The sequence below is a fragment of the Micrasema longulum genome, unplaced genomic scaffold (genome assembly GCF_059751315.1).
Source record: "Micrasema longulum isolate JH-2025_06_02 unplaced genomic scaffold, ASM5975131v1 h1tg000141l, whole genome shotgun sequence".
Lineage (NCBI taxonomy): Eukaryota > Metazoa > Arthropoda > Insecta > Trichoptera > Brachycentridae > Micrasema > Micrasema longulum.
The window spans coordinates 1161813-1180545 of NW_028277347.1; the positions used below are offsets into that span (position 1 = coordinate 1161813).

At 31.6% G+C, this 18733-nt stretch overlaps 1 protein-coding gene across 1 annotated transcript; it reads left to right on the forward strand.

Annotated features, from left to right (window-relative positions):
- Nucleotides 1-324: 324 nt before the first annotated feature.
- LOC148284210 (zinc carboxypeptidase-like) lies at nt 325-8998 on the forward strand. The gene is made up of 7 exons (XM_088242540.1): nt 325-1351; nt 1453-1733; nt 2118-2496; nt 3542-3629; nt 3705-3907; nt 6000-6087; nt 8709-8998. Exons 2-7 carry the CDS (start codon nt 1453-1455, stop codon nt 8909-8911), a joined length of 1242 nt encoding a protein of 413 aa, XP_088098666.1. The 5' UTR covers nt 325-1351; the 3' UTR covers nt 8912-8998.
- The last annotated feature ends 9735 nt before the right edge of the window (nt 8999-18733 follow it).

Below are 18733 nucleotides of genomic sequence, written 5' to 3' on the forward strand. Positions count from 1 at the left end.
AAGTACAAAAAAGTTTTTTGTGTAATTAATGTGTGTAATTGTCACAACTCAACAAAAGTCACATGGATTGTGTAGGCATACAATTTTTTTATAAATTAATTGATAAATGAAATTGGAAAAGTAAGAAAAAGGTTTTTTTTTTTAAAAGGAATAACCCGCTAAGCCTCTATTTTGAGGCTTGTCAGCAGGTGGGATAGAGGGAATATGGAAGAAGGTAATGATAAATACACCATATTAAAATGGGTTTGGTTACCATATTAAAAACGAATAAGAAATTCTAACATTTTAAACACATTTTTCATTCACTTTTATTTATTGGTATATTATAAAATCCATGAACTGGTTATTTTCAAAAATCTCAAACATATTTATAGGAATAACTTAATTAATTAAATACACCCTATTACGCGATCACAGTTCGATGCTTAAAATAAGGCTTACAAATCAATATTTCAATCCTAAATATAATGAACGAGATTTATTTTCGCCCTTAATTAATTTACTCTAAACATAGCAATTTCATCAGCATTAACATTTTTTATCAAAATACCACATTTTTTTTACCCCGTACCTTTAAAATCGTTTATTACACTCTTCGGTTAAAACATTTGCCGATTCATAAAATTTTACACACATTTACACGTATGCATACAAACACATGGATGCATACAAACACATAGCCTAGTAGTTGTCAAGACTTTGACTCACACACGAAAGGTTCTGGGTTCGATTCCCGGAGAGAACACAAAAATTACAAATGTGATTTTACTCAAGCCTGGGGGTTCTGTGATGTAATTCACCACTGTAATTGGGCCTCCTGGCCTGTTGTGGTGCAAAAAAAATATGTAAAAAAAAACACAGATTTTTCATTTCACCAGAAACACTAATAATTTTAACTATGAACGAAACCAATAAAATGGTCTGTTTCAGGTAGGCAAAATACGATATTTTTCAATAACAGGAAATACAACTTTGTGTGTAAGTTTCAGCTCAAAAAATCAGGTGAATGCTGAAAATCCGATAAAAACGTGCACATTTCAGAATTCGTGACTTGGCAACAAAAATAACTAGCGTCCGAATTATCTTCTAGGGTCTGTTTTAATCAAATAAGAACTTTTAAGATCATGACTTTGTAAAAAATATTAAAAATAGTAATTGCATTAACAAATTGTGTCATGTTTACCCAATTTAAACTTTGATTGAGGACACTTGAAAAAAACTTTATCTTTATCAGTTTCGACAAACGAAAAAATTATCTCGATGGCACTGATTAACAAACGTCTTAAAATAAATATTATTATAAAAGCATATTAATTTTGATTCAAGAAACAGACGTTGAAAACCAGCCAAGGTAAGAGAACAAAAAATTGATTCAATAGATTAGACAGTTCATTCAAAATTCAAATCAATCATTATTTTATTACAGAATGTATTCTGTTTTTTTGTTCTTAGATGAAGGTTGTTTTATTACTAGTTTTGGGCTCTTTGAGCATCTCTCTAGCCCGTGACACTTACAATGGCTACAAGGTCTACAGAATGTGGCCAAAGACTACGGAACAAAGGGATTATCTCAGGAGCTTAGAAGAAAGTGATGAACTTGACTTCTGGGCTGACACAAAGTTGATTGACAAACCTACTGATATTATGGTGAAGCCTAAACAACAAGAAAAGTTTGTTCAGGCAATGATCAGCGCTGGTATGGAACCAGAAATCTTCATTGATGACGTCCAGGCGTAAGTTTGATTCAATATGTCATTTAATTCCATGAACTAACATCTTACAGTTCAGTAAACCAGTAAAAATAAAGATTTAAAGAAACATCATCAGTAAACTCTTAAAAAATATACGGATAAAACAGTTCACAATTCTTTTGTAAAATATAATGGATGAAGTCATTTTGGTGATGTACATAATTAACAACCTTTATCCACAACAAGATATATAATGCATTATAAATACTTGACACTTATTTAAAACCTATTTTTATTTTGTGGAAAAAAAGACTAGGGTTTCAAACCTTATTCAATTATATAATAATATTTTTAATTTGCAAGGCCAATAACTAGTGCCACCAATACCTTGAAGTCATTTTGAATTTCGCATTTCTTTTGTTTTAGCCGCATCAATGTAGAAAGAGTTGGTAACTTTGCTCGCGCTGGTATGGGATGGACTGCATTTTACCGTTTGAATGACATCTACACCTGGCTTGACGAATTGGCTGCAGCCAACCCAAAAGCAACCGTTGTCGTCGGAGGCTCCACCTTCGAAAAACGCCAAATCAAAGGTTTGAAAATCGACAACGGACCCAACAAGAAAGGAGTGTTTTTGGAAGGTGGTATGCATGCCAGGGAATGGATATCTCCAGCCACAATTACCTATTTGGCTAATGAGATCTTAACTAGCACTGACCCAGAGTTCAGGAAGATTGCTGATAGCTTCAACTGGTATTTGTTCCCCGTTTCTAACCCCGATGGTTACGAATACAGTCACACGACCGTAAGTAAAGAAATTTATTGTTTTTATGGAAGCTATATATGTTTAGACACTTACAAGACTATGAACTGTTATAAAATTGTTTAAGTGTGTCACTTCATATTCACCATTCTGAATATGTTAGAAAAGTGTTTGAAGTCAAAAAGTTAATGATGAATCATAAAAAATATAAATATCTGTTCAATCCTCATTTTCTTAAGAATTAAGAAAATCTTTTGAGATTGGATTATTTTTTAATACGTTTTATTTTTATTTATTTAGGAAAAACCACAGTTGGTATATAGGAATATAAAAAATAGTACATAATTCAGTTAAAGTTTTTAAATATCTGTTATCAAAAAAATAAAATTATTTCTGTAGAAAATAAACGGTACTAGAAATTGAGATTTCAGAAATGTTTTTAAATCAACCTGTATGCATAATATTTTTTTGGTACCGTATATGTTTAAATATATTTATAATAGCCATTGAAGAACAAAAAAAAAATATTTAAGGAGAATGAGAAACCTAGAATCTTCTAACACTTTAAACGTGTGATTTGCAGGAAGGTGATAACCATATTTACTTGACAAAATGCATAGTTTCTAACAGTTAACAATCGTGGGCTAAAATAGAAATAAATAATCAAAAGAACAACCATCAATAACATTACTGAATTGTTCAAATCAAATGACTTTATAATTATTTTATCAATTTTCTGATTATTATTTTTATCGCAATAATTACTCGTAAACGGCTTCTGGTTTTATATGCTTTATAAAACATTTGTTATCTCGAGTATCTTAAGTAAAAAAAAACACAACAATGCGTTCTTATCAAATGATTAATAATTCAATTGAGAATCGATTCATTATTGCCTTTTCGTGCGATTCCTATCAAACAATGACTATAATAAATGAGGATTAATTATTATCTATTGGTTTTTCTGCCAAAGTTCTGATTTTACGAAGCAGATTTGAATCCTGCCATACAAAAAATACCCTTTTTGGTCTTTGTAGTTGTTTGATGGATATCTTATGAAATAAATGACGTTATGTTTGATGCTTAGACCAGACTTTGGAGAAAGACAAGAACTACCTATTCAGCACTTTGCCACGGAGCTGATCCTAATAGGAACTGGAATGCCCACTGGATGGGTAAGGATTGAACTATTTCAAAGAACCAATACCCGTCAAATAACAGATAGAGCACTTATTTATCTTTTTTTGTAGAACAAGGATCCAGCAGCGTATGTACATCTGACACCTATGGAGGACCAAAGGCTTTCTCTGAAAACTGCACTTCGTCACTATCTGAATACATCAAAACTGTTGGCAAGGATCTTGTCAGTTACATCTCCTTCCATTCTTACTCACAGCTTCTCATGGTCCCTTATGGACACACCAAGGACCATCTTGGGAACTATGCTGACACGGTAAGATGAGTCACTATTAGTCCACAATTTTGAAATATTAAGATATTGGTTTAATCGTACGCAGTAAGGTCAGTTCTATGTTCTGCTAAAAACACCCAGGCCGTTTTCATACAAAAAACAGTTATAATCACCTTCTAAAAACAGTGTTTATCAAAAAAGGGGCATTCCTGAATTAGCAAAAAACACCCACAGCACTTGAAAAATCTTACCGTATAGGTGCTGATGGGAAAATGAATGCCGCTAGAAATCTGTTTCCTTGGAATAAATTGATGAATACGTAGGTATTTTAATATTATAAATTATTTAATTTAAAAACACACGAAGAACAAAATGTTTTTGTACGTAATGTCACCTCATACATTAAAAGTTTAAATGATGTATAATTCAATATTAGATCTGGCTGTTTTCTGCAAAATGCATATTTTAGGTTGTGTGGTCAGCCAAACTTGAAATCACCGAAATTCCTTAACCATGTAATTAAATTAAAAAAAATATACTTACAATGTCAATGTTAACATATTACAACAGAGATAAAGAACATTTTAGTAAAGATAATATAGAAGTCTAGGCATCTACAGGGCTTATGACCTGTCAATGGCTTATTTAAGTGGTCACTTTACACACTGTGTAACATTCACCATTCTGCCTATATTTGAACATCTATATTCCTTAAATTCTTTCATCTATTGATGTTTGTACATCAATCAATAGATGAAAGAATTTAAGGAATATAGAACAAACATCAAAAGATGAAAGAATTTAAGGAATATAGATGTTCAAATATAGGCAGAATGGTGAATGTTACACAGTGTGTAAAGTGACCACTTAAACCAGCCATTGACAGGTCACAAGCCCTATAGATGCCTAGACTTCTATATTATCTTTACTCAAATGTTCTTCATCTCTGTTGTAATATGTTAATATAAACAGCTCCCCAGGGAGTTGAATCCATTCCTTGTCTACAAAAATTTGGACAAACTCAAAATATTGTAACAATGTCAAGTTCATAAAGTGAATCTTTACAATTTAGTACCCTAATATAAATATAAAAAAATATGTCGAATACATAATGACGGAACAAACATCAGAGTTTTACTATGACTGGCTCTTTTCTGTAAAATGCACTTCTTAGGTAGTCTGGTCAGCCAGACTTCAAAAATCATTAAACCAAGGCAAACACATCATTAAATTCTGTTTTGTATTATAAAAAACTAATGTTTGCATTATTTGTTATTTGTCAAAGTAAAAAGTGTTCCAACTATTGTGCAGATTGGACTATTTTCTCTTTTCATAAAAGTGCTATAATCTAAGTTTCCCTTTTCTATACCTGCCTGCTTTTTGCATAGCTATGTTAAATTATCATTTGAACCCAATAATATTTTGTAATAGGTTTAAGTATTCATAATGGCGGAACAAAAATTGCAGAATATATTGTTAAAACTCAATTTAGTCCTAAAACAAGAACGAGTTTTGTATCAATTGAATCCAAAAAAATATTTTCAATAGATTCGTATCTTCATTCGCCTTCAATATTAAACAATAAGAATTGTATTTTGGATGTTTGTAGCACTAATTTTGTAGTTCATTGTTATATTTTAAAGGTATAAATAAAATTAGTTTGTTTTATAAAAAACTTGTTTTATTGTCACTACCGGTTATATATAAACTAAGTTATTATATAACCCTGAAGAGGGCAACGTTTAGTTGCTGAAACTAGTCGGTTGTGACAATAAAAAAAGTGGTTGACAAAACAAAGTAATTTTTTAAAAGTAACCTTTACAATAAGAATTATTTTATTGAAACCAGAAGTCAAACAAAATAACAAGTTCTTATTATTTGTATTCGCAAATTATAATTTAATTTGAGGACACTAATTAAATCTTACTAAACAATTCTGATTGGACATCCATTGTCAACATTCGAATCTTATGAATACGTTATTTCTAAGCAACTTTGAAGCTTGTTCCCTTTAATTGTTTTAAAAACAGTGTCATTTTTACAAAAAAACTACATAAAATACATGTTTGAACAATAAAAAAAACATTACCAATGTTTATAAAAATTACAATTGATACGAAATTTTATTCTTCAGGTCGCCATTGGTAAAATTGCAATTGAAGCTCTTGCTAAGCGATATGGAACTAAATACTCACCAGTCGGAAACGTTGCAGAGACAATTTGTAAGTATTTTGGAATAAGTTGACTGTACGGCCATTCATAGATAACGCACAAAACCTTAAAAAAATATAGCAAATTAGTACCCAACCGTCTCTATAAAATACCCAAAACAAAACTACCCCCCTTTTCATTTGGCCATTAAATCAGATTAGTAGTATACACAGTTAAAATAAGTTAATTTAGTAACAAAATAAAAAAATTATCTGCAAGATTTAAAACGGCATAAACGCCCATTAAATTGCTACTAAAAAATTCAAATTCGTAACATTTAGCGTAATTATCGCTACAATGAAAGCACTCACCCCTTTCTAGAAACTTTTCATAATGGCTTGTGTTTTTCTTCAGTTTTGCATGTTCGCTATCAGTTTTTAAAAAAGTGACTAAGCGGAAATTTAATATTTATTTACGATCAAACCACAGAAATAAAAAAACAAAGAATCTTTAAAAGCTTTCATTGTACCTCTCACTGGAGTATAATCAATTTCTGATCAATAAAATACACGTGGTCAGTATCACTTTTTTCTAATTTTGCATGCTCCAGAAAAGAAAAAGAACGTAGTAATACAAACAATTTAAACAACGACACAAAACCTAAATAAATATAGTCAACCTTAGAAGAAGTTACCCTATACAATATGCACTCAGGCAACATAATAAAAACAATACGTGTACCAAAGCACATAAGTACATCAAATTATCAAGACAGTACTGGCAAAGTATTAAACCAGATCCTCACATGATCCCTATCGAACTCAGCCAAAATTACCTCTGTTGTCCTTATACCAACAGTGGGATCAATCTTGTGCAATAAAAGACCCCTTTCGTCCCAACAATCTCTCAGACCTTAGAGTACATGAAGCGGGTCGTAGAACATGGTCAGCGCGTGGTTCTTTTGAGTTAGTCTACTATTTAGATTTTTAATTTACCACTTCCCTTCTATGGGACAAGAACAACACAGACGGACAAAAGTCCAGTTCAGACAACCGATGCCAGTACCCAAGTTTGTATTCATTTATCTTAAACCGATTTGGTAGATACTCACGGTAGGCCTTTATTATCACTGTAGTGAGTTGTAAATTAATAATTATTGTAACGTTATGGAAAACTGTCTTGATGAGACAGTACGTTAAAAAGTAAGGATGCAAAGGATCAGGTAGGTGATGACAGGAAAACATTCCTGCTAGCCATCCAAATACCTGTATACCAAAAAGCTACTTTAATACGCCTTAAAGAAAACCTAGAGTAGTAAATAATTTTGTCAGTTAAAAATTGCCGATGTATTTTTTTTACAAGGATATACTAATTTAATATCGCATTGATCTTAATAAATGTTTTTATCTCAACGCTTATTAATAAAAATATTGCAATAGTCATTTCTCTTTTCTGTTGTGAGATTTCAATTGCTTTGAGCCACATTTTATTTTTGATATGTAGTTAGGAGTTCTCACTGGGGGTATAAAATTGGTGAACATAGAATTAACATCTCTTGCTTGCCCAGCTACCTAAAAATAAATTAAGACCTGTTTCATGTTATTTTTTTATTGTAATAGATAATTCATAAAACCTGAAATAGTGTGATGACCGAAAAAAGCAATGTCATCATTTTTTATATAATTCAATACAGCAAATCTAACAGAATTGCACATAAAATCAGGGGGCAACGTTCTGCAGGACATTCACATCGTTCCTACCATGAAGAAAGGAACTAGAAATAAATGTGCTCAATAAAAAAAACCACAGGATCAACGCCAGTAAGTTAGCCTAACAAGTTCAGTTCACTTCAGTCCAGCTCGACGACGTCACACAGTTCCACCATTTAGTTCACGTGCAATCTCTTCAATCCACCATCGCCGCTACACTCGTGCTATACAACAAAGTGCTGTATCTTATTCGCCATGTAATAAATACGCACCAAACTGCAACCTCGTGTCATCTCTGTCAATCTCTAACTGGGGTAGGAACTTCAACCCTCAACAACCTAATCCTACATTGGTGACCCCGACGTGAGAAGTCAACATCTTCAATTTTATGTACGAAGTAAAATAAGATTTCTGTTATTTGAAGTATGCATACAATTTTCGTTTCTAAACATCTTCAATTCCAAGTAACCGATGCAGGTACTTTTTAATTTAGATATTTAACATACACATTTTCGTACATAAATATCGATTTTACTTTATAGACAGTCAAATATACTTTGTAACTTCTGATTGTAACTGTCCCTCTAGAGTTGCTCTTTTAAATTACAAATTACGAATTATTATAACTATTCTATTTTTACTTCTTGAAGCAAAAGCCGCTGCATTGGTACCTAAACGGCTTATATCAATTGTTTGATTTATGATTTACGGAGTTAAGATGATCAGTCTCAATGTTTAGATCCATATTTATATAAAATACAGGAGCAGTTTTAGAAAATTTATTTAATTATTTATATTATTAAAGGACTTTTTTTAACGATAAATTATATCCCAAATGGACTCTAAAAATGACAATGAAAACCCTTTTAAGATTATTTCTTATATTTTTTTCCTTAATAGGTAAACGCATATACGGCATAATGATTAATCATGGTAAAGTCGATACTATATAATATTGCACTTCATGTTTTATTTAATTCTAGATCTCGCTAGCGGTAGCAGCATTGATTGGGTCAAGCAGGAATACAACACCCCTCTGACTTATGTTTACGAATTGAGAGATACAGGAAGGTACGGTTTTGTCCTCCCTGCTGAACAAATCATCCCCAACTGTTTGGAAATTGTGGATTCCTTGATTGCCATATTTCAAGAAGCTGCGAAGAAAGGAATCGTTGACTTGGTGTAAAAGAGAACTCTGTCAATGCACATCAATGCTTAAAATTTAAAATACGATCAATGTTCATTTAATTGAAATATACATATATTTTGAACATATTTATTTATTTAACACTTTATATACATATACAATATATATACATATAAGGGCAGGCAAATTGCCTTAAGGCAATTTCTTCCTACCTACCCAAACCGTTCAGTTTGAGAAAATTATAAATACATGGACATATTGAATCTTACAATTTTATACAATAATTAAAAACAAAGATAAACAAAATTTTAAAAAAATAACACTGTACTATGAAGAGAAGAGAGGGGATGGGAAGGAAAGAAGAAGGATAAAGGAACAATTTAAATATTAAGATAGTGACATTTCAACAACAACAACAACAACAACAAACCATCACGCCGTTTCCCCGTAGGAGTAGGCAGAGAGGATAGAACGCCATAACACTCTATCTTGGCATACAGACCTCGCTTCCTCTACATTCATACATCTTCTTATGCTCGCACGCCGATTATTCCTACTTTTGACATGTCCATCTTCAAGTATTTGATGGACTTGATCGTGCCATGTCTTTCTCGATCTTCCTCGTTTTCTGCATCCATCAACATTTGCATCGTAGATCTTTTTAGTCATTCTTTTGCTGTCCATTCGCTCTACATGTCCAAACCAACGCAGCACCCCTTTCTTGATTCTGTCAATAAGGCATGTCTCAGCCTTACACACTTCACGGATCTCGACATTTGTGCACCTATCATACATCGTTTTACCACACATTCGCCTGAGGGATCGCATTTCGACAGCATTCAACCTACTTTCATCATCATTTTTCCAATTCCATACTTCGCTCCCATACATTAGAGTTGGAACTAGAACTCCGTTGCGAACTGCTAGTTTAGCCTCCTGCGATAAACATTTGTTTGCCAAAGTAGATTTTAGTGCACCGTTCACCCTGTTCCCGGCACTCACCTTCCTTTCAATATCTTTATCGGCCTTTCCGTCCCTAGTAAACATACTTCCCAGGTACACAAATTCTTCTACCTGATTCAGAATATCTCCGTTCACGCTGATCTCATATTTAGTTATATTTTCATCCTTTTCAAAAACCATCACTTTCGATTTATCAACATTCATAAGCAAATCGCTTTTCTTGCATACCTCGTAGACTTTTGTTACTAAGAATTGAAGGTCTTCTTTGCTGCTAGCAAGAATATCAATTTCAATCTTTACTTAAATGTAAATAAAGAAGGGGCGTCTCTAACATTAGTGGGTAGATTATTCCACAATCGAGCGGCTACTACTGTGAAAGAGGAGGCAAGAAAATTAGAGCGATGACAGTGTATTAAAAGGGTTCTCTCGTTACTAGAACGAAGAGATAGTCCGTGTTGTGAAACAGGTTGGATGAGCTCTCTCAGATAAACAGGCGAAGTGGGATTATTTAAAATATTATTATATTATTTAAAAAATATTATGTGTAGTAGTTGTTTTTTGTTGTTGTTATTCATAAAACATATAATACATGAACCAGATATTATACTCCCAGGGGTTATAAAAAGAAAACTCATTTGGGACGTTACATACAAAAAAAAAATAATTTTAACAATACATAATAAAAGTTAATACAATTCAAAATAGTAAGCAAACATAATACAAGAAACATATGACAGTATTATACACTATTTATAGGCCACAGAAAAGATGAATCGATGGCATTGCCTAGATAGCCGGTAAAACATGGATGATGAAAGCGGGTGATAGGAAGGAATGGAGACGTTTGGAAGAGGCCGCCATTAAAAAGAAGATATAAATTAAATAAATAACTATCACTTTCAAAAAGATTTAAGTAATGTTTTTTTAATTGCTACACTTTTCGATTTACTATTCAACTTTCCGTTTTTTAGTTCATCTATTTTAACGTAATTTTCTAAGATCCCCCGAGTTCACAAGTTCTACAAATTTTGCCTTTGTTTGAAATGGTGAATGTTACGCAGACTGTAAAGTGGCCACCTAAACCAGCCAATGACAGGTTAGTTTAGTCAGTTAGTCAATCACTGATTCTGTATTATTTAAGATGTAATAAGTACATGTCAAATCTTTTACGTAATTTTCTAAGATCCCCTGATACCACAAGTTCTACAAATTTTGCCTTTGTTTGAAATAGTGAATGATACGCAGTGTGTAAAGTGGCTACCTAAACCAGACAACGACAGGCCTTGTAAATACCTAGACTTTCATATTCCCTTATTTAAGGTATTCTCTATCCGAATTGTAATTTGATAACCTTAACCACCCCGAGGGGGTGAAATCCAGTCTCTGTACACAAAAATTTTGACAAACTCAAATATTGTAATGTCTATCTTTATTTGTATACATCTAACATGAAAAAACCTACTTTTTCTTCTTCTTATCCACATCCACTCTAAGTGGAGCATGTGGACATCCCCAATTGTCTCAAGAAGACCCTATCGCCAGCCAGCATTTTTGCTTCTTCCCACGTCAATCCAGCGCCCCTAAATTCCGCCGAATAAAGTCTAAAGATCGTTATTGACGGCCTTCCAGCCGTCCATTCTCGGACTTTAATGTTAGTTATAAAATCGAACCACCTTATACCTAATATTCTACCTACAAAGCCTACAAGGCGTTTAAAAAATAAATTAAATGATTAATCAGTTATGCAAATACTGGAGCTTTGTACGTAAAATTATTTGTCTTTTTTTGTTTGACATAAAATTAAATTTAGGTACGCTTTCTACTATACTATCATATCAACCATTGTTCGTGAATTCACTAATATTCTTTAGGATGCGGGTGATTATTCAGTATGCAAAAACTGAGCTAGTTTACATATACTGTACAGCGAGTTATCGAATGACATTTTAATTTTACTTTTAAATTCAAAGAAATCAAGTTTATTTATTTATTAATACAAAAATACACATTTAAAAAAAAACGTCTTACTAACTCTACACGACCAAGTGTCCTGTGTTGTGTTACGACACAACACAATGGAAGATGAAGCATGCATGATAAAAATTTCAAAAATATCATTTCATCAATAAAAAAATTAATAAACATTTGGACAGCAACCATAATCGTTTATAAATCTATGAAATGTCTTGCAGCTGTCTTTTGCAATTCCCTTAGACAAAATCCAAACTTGTGCACTTCTCCTAAAAAATGACTTTCATTTAAAAGAACTTATTTTTTGTTCGTTCGTCCAGGACATTTAACATTCTTGGGGTCACAAAAGAGAAATTTCTCCGAGCGAATGTCGTACGTTTTTTGGTATTTGATAATTCAAACCACAGAAGAAAATCGGACAAGCATTTTGCGGAGATCTCCTCTTGTAAATAGTCCAATACAAAGGTCAACCCGTTTCCACAAAACAGCGTAAAATGTGATTATTTGATTGCTCTTTCAGACAAGGCTTTGGAAAAAAACAAGAACAATCTACTCTGCATCTTGCCAAGGAGCTGATCTTCACAGAAATTAGAATGCTTATTGGATGCGTAAATTATTTTTGAGATTTCATTTATAGAATCGATATTGACTTCATCAAATTAATCACATAAATTGGTATAAAATAAAAAAAATAACTAGTGTTTACCATCATCGTCATACCCCTTCCGCACCCCGTGGTGCAATGGGCACTGTATTGATTAACCAAATGCAGCGTATTTTAATAAAATTTTAAAAGAAGGTTAATTAATCAGTCATTCGCATATCAATAAAATTACCTCCAAAGCATTGAGCATGTTAGGTTTCATAATTCGAATGAGTAAACACTTTGATATTCCAAAGGCCCTTATTTCATGATATTATACATTTGTTAGAAGCCATTTGGAATACGCCTCTCAGATATGGAATCCCCAGTATGCCATATATATAAGTGGAATAGAAAATATTCAAAACAAATTTATAAAGTACCTTAAATACAAAACCGGTATTTCTTATGTATCTACTCTCACTGCCTCCACCTTCCATGGAATCATTTCTCTACAATACCGCAGAGTGTGTGCGGACCAACTACTGCTTTACAAAATTATGACAGGAATGGTTGACTGTACAGAGCTGCTTGGTTTAATAACAATACATGTGCCAGCCAGGATTTGTAGACGGTACCACCTGTTTCATGTACCAATAAGTAAAACATCGTATGTTAAAAATGCTTTTTTTCGTAGGACTTTTTCAATTTACAATACAAAATTTAAAAATATAGATTACACAAACATCACTCTGTCAGATTTAAAATTTACACTAAAACTTTCCTTTGAACACTTTTTTAACTCCTGCCAAACTGCAAAAGCAGTCTTTTTGCAGGCATTTCTCTCTTTACATATTTTGATAACACAATGTAATAATTTTTAAATAAAAAAAATAAAATCTTAAATATATCAATAAAATGAAAGTTCAAAAAAATTAATACAAGTAAATCAAGTCTTTTTTGATACCGAAATATATGAAAAACAAACATTTTTTTAACACTGTTTTAAATTGTTTGGTTTCCCTTTTTTTACTTACTTAACTTAAAATTTGAGAAAAATATTTTTAAAACAAATTTTACTTTATTTTTATTTATATCACTATTTTTTATTTCTATTTACTATGCGTGGGAGTATATACGCCCTGGTCCTATCTCCATACGCATTTAGAGCTCTTTTTTTTTCTATGAAATGTCCTTTATCTTTTTGGCGCGTTTCATTTTTATGTGATATCGTCGTTTTTTTTTTTGTGCCAGTCTAAGAACAATTAAATAAAGCAGTGAAAATACTTCCTCTGCATACCCAAAAACCATTTTAAAGGCACCGTCTATGTAAATCTTCCAATTGCTTTCGCTCATACAAAAGAACATTTTTTTAGACAATAAACGAGTTTCTCTCTAAAAATGATATTTTTTTCAATTTCGTATATAGTAATTATAATTGAATTTAAATATACTACATTCCCTGCCCTTTCACTTTTAGTAAGCTTGTGTAGCTTTGAAACTGGTAGGTAGAAAAAATAAAAATAAGTGGTTAAAAACAAAATGGCTTTTTATTTATTTTGTAATGAAATGTTTCAGTTTAAACAGCCCGAAATGCGATATTTTACGTCCGCCGTGCCAGGAATCGAACTCAGGACCTCAAAAATGGAAGGTGAACGCGCCGCCGCCTGCCATATGTCAAAACTCTTACATAAATTTGAACGTAGTTATGCAGAAAGCAGCTAGCCAAAGAAAAGTGAAACTAACATAATAGCACCTTTATGAAACGAGTGAATAATCAAGCCTGCACAACAGTTAGAATGTTTTTGAATTTGACAAATGATAAACAATAAATACATTAGTTTTTTAATAATACAAACAAGAATCTAATTATGTATTTGAGTAGTTTTAATGATTTTCAAAGTACCGCCAGATTTTTTTAGCGCGGTGGGTGTTTTTGCAAGTTAAGAAATGCAATTTTTTTGATCGGCACTATTTTCAGAAGGTTATTACAGTTATAGTTTTTTTTGTGTGAAAGCGGCCTGGCTGCTTTTAGCAAAACATAGAATTGACCTTACTGTACACGATAAAATCAATGTCTCATTTTTTTTTAATTGTGAACTGGCTGCTTTCTGCATAACTACGTTCATTTGTAAGGAGACAGGCGACTCTAGTGTTTCGAAATATGTAAAAATTTGATTGAATTCCAAAGAAAAATTAATTCGAATTTGTTTTAACGCATTAAGAGTAAATTTTAACTCATTAATATGAGATTAAGAAAGGATTTATTAATAAAATGGCGCACGAAACATTACGGAAAAGGCATTTCAGCCAGTTTTCAATATGTACAGATTTTGAATAAGTTACTACATTTTTTTGGCATGGGATTTCAAAACATTCATTTTGATGTATAATTGAACGTAGTTATGCAGAAAACAGCCAGCCATAGAAAAGTGAAACTGAGATATGGCACTTTTGTGAAAAGAGTGAATAAACAAATCGACCCAACAGTTGGAATGTTTTTGACTAATGATTAACAAGGAATAAATACAAAACAAATTATTAAAAAGGAATAAATAACTTTTTTTTTACGTTTCAAACAAGAGTTTATTTATGTATTTGACCAGTTATAATGATTTTTAAAATTCGTTAAGATTTTCTAGTGCTGTGGATTTTTTCTGCAAATTAAAAAATGCCGTTTTTGTGTTGGACACCATTTTCAGAAGGCGATAAAAACAATTTTTTGTTTGAAAGTGGTCTGACTGTTTTTAGCAGGACATATAATTGACCTTACTAAACCCGATAACAATAATATCTCATTTTTTCAAAATTGTAGACTGGCTGCTTTCTGCATAATTGCGTTCAATTCATTTTATACCTTTTACATTGTTATATTTTTTTTGCACCACAACAGGCCAGGAGGCCTAATTACAGTGGTGAATTACATCACAGAGCACCCAGGCTCGAGAAAAATCACATTCTAATTTTTGTGTTCTCACCGGGAATCGAACCCGGAACCTTTCGTGCGTGAATCAAGCGTCTTGACCACTATACCACGGAGACCTTAGATCAGCGGTTCCCAATCTTTTACAATTCGCGCCTTCACGGAAGTCAGTGCACAAATGAGATTATTTTCAGCGTGTATTCTATTTATTTGTTTTGTTCAAAGACAAGTAGTTGCGAATAGCAAAAAGACGCGCAGAGCTTCTTTGCCGACGATAGGATAAATGGCATAATTTTTATTTTGCAGTTTATTTTTCGCGTTCCACTGGTTGAAAACCCGTGCTTTAGATATTTATCTAACATACTGTATGAAATTAACGGTTCCATCATTAGTAACATAACTTCTGTCGAAAGTGATTTTTCACATATTTGACCGTTAAAAGGACACCTCTAGAAAAAAATTGCTACCGTGAAATAAGGTGTTTGAAATAATGGTCGATAGAAGAAAATATTCATGTACCCATCTAGCCGTTTGTTCTACTTGAGGAGAACCTACATACATATATAATTAATGCTAGACTTATCAGTAGTGCTTATCGTCTGACTTTATTTTAGTATTTTTCCGCCTCGGGCCACGTATCAATTTTTTTTATATATTTAACTACCCATGTATTAAGTATTATCATGAACTACGTGCGTAAAAATTCGGGGAAGAAACCCTTCGGCGTTTTGTCATTTAGCCTTATTTTAAAAGAATTCCTTAGCGATCCCACATTTTTTTTCATGTATCCCAAAACCAGGAATATTACTTGAATCTCGACGATAGCAAAATTTGATGATTTTTTATTTAATTTATTATGGTTCAAAAACAGTAGACAATACATTAGTATAAAAATCACAAATTGTCATTTGAGATATTGTTCATCAATTAAATGTGAACACAGCATGCAATAATGATATAAAAAAAAAGTATATAAAATTGATTTTTTAAAACTTGCCTAGTTTTCTATGATGGTTATAAAAGTTTTAACAATAAAGTATTACTAACAGGTTATTACAAATTATTTAACCTAGCTAACAAAAGTGACCATTTTATTTTATAAATTGCGTTACAACTTTCCTATAATTATTTAATAAATCGTTAAAGATACCAATATCAGTATTACTTTCTACATTATTATACAATCTAAACATATGTGATAATGTGCGCCATCAAAGTGCGTCATATTATTATTGTGTTGTAATTTAAACAGTACACAAGTAAATTTTTTTTTTTAAACACATCGTTTTTATCACTTATTATTTATTTGATTACCAACCGGTTTCGGAACTACACATGTATCTTTAAGAATTGAATATAAATACAATTTTATCATTTGAACAGTGTCTACGTTTGTCTTATTACCATTTATATGTATGGACTTATGTGGACACTGTTATTTATTTAACATTTTTTATTCCATGTTTATACTTCTTTGGATGTTTCTTGATATTTTTAAATACTCTTGAGTGTTAGTAACAAAAAGTTGACATAAAAAGTCAATAATTAAGTGTGAAAATTTTACTTAAAGTAATAACTTTGTGATTATTAAAACTAAAAAAAATTTATTATTATTAAAAGCAATTTTGTTTTAAACCAATTTTTTATTCTACCGACCGCTTTTAAAGATATACATGCCTCTTCATCAAAGTACACTTAGCCAATGAATTCAATCGTATTTTATTTTATCAATTCTGCGTATGGAGATAATAAATAAATCATGTCTTGTAAGGTTGGGAAGCGTAATGTGAAGGTACGATCTTTAAAACTTAAAGATAAAGGCTTGATTCATTGTCTCCTATTTTTTAACAACAATATTTTAGGTTTGTCATTTTTTTCGTAGACAAGGACTGTATTCAACTCCCTGAGGAGCTGTTTATATTAACATATTACACCAGAGATGAATAACATTTAGGAGAAGGTAATAAACTAGCCATTATATATATATATATATATATAGTTGGATAATTTATATGGCGCCATTTTTGTGAAAATCACCTCAAGGACGCTGTACAATTAATAAATATCCTTGTACGTCTTGCAGCTGAGAGCGCATGGACGGTGGGGATTCTAGTTCCTCGTTTTTAATTAAGATCAATCAAAAATTATAACATATAGAAGCTAGATTACAGAACGTCTTGCAGCTACTAAGCGCATAGACGATTGGAATTCTAGACCCCATTTACAAAATTTTGGTATTTTAAAGTTGATATATGAAAGCTTGATAACCAATCATCGCGCAGCTACAAAGGGCATGGACGAGTGGAATTCTAGCAATGTTAGAATGATATCAATAAATTTACAAAAAATAGAGCAAAGTAGTAAGTTTGTCAAGTGTTTATGCCAAAAAGTAAGCAATAAAAAACTAAATAAATAAAGCACTGTATAAACTCCATGGTTAACAAAGGGAGATAGATGTCCGAACAGAATCTTTTGTAGACAGTAGGTAGATACTGTCACCATGTGGTCCACTGGCTGCTGGAGAATTTCTGAAAACGCACGGTAATAAGCCCTGTAGATGCCTAGACTTCTATTTTACCTTCTCTGAAATGTTCTTCATATCTGTTGTAATTTGTTTTTAACCACTATTTTTTTTTTTTTTTTTTTTTTTTTCTGATTGAAAATCATCGGGTAGAAAATAAACATAACTACAATATAGATACCGGATTAAATTAAAAATTACTTTATGTTGAAAATAAAATATGTTAAGCAGACAACATAGAAATCTTAGAAATTTAAAAAATGATTCATAATAAGAAAAAAATATTAATAACTAAATGAACAATATTTTTTTTAGTCCACTCCTGTCTAACTTTGAAAATTTTTAATACAAATTATCAACTTCTTAGGGAAAAAAATACTTGATTTATTGGCTCCGCGTGTAGTATTTAGTAAACATGGAACACATTAAATAGGAAATAATTATTTAGCTACGCAAACCTTGCCAATGAAGCTCTTTTGCTTTAAAACCGGTAGGTGGAAAAAAAAACAAAATAAGTGCGTAAAAACAAAGTTTTTTTATTTATTTTATTTTTAAAAAATGTGTATACATTGTATTATATTTTGGTTGCCAAGCAACAAATTTTTAAGGCCTTTGATTAGAGTTTCTTACCATAGTAGCACAGTCTAAGCAAATTTGTTTTATTGTTATTTGAGATTAATAAACCAAAAAATATATGATGTTTAAATCATGGACTAAATACATTTGTGTTTTTTAATTAATTATGATTCAATAAGCTAATAAAATGTACGTATAGTGACAGATACAAAATGAAAAAATGTATGAAAAAACCTCTCGAAAAAACTTTTTTTTCATGAAGGTATTATTGATTACATACAATCAGTTGACTGTATCTGAAATTATAAATTTATCATTATTATT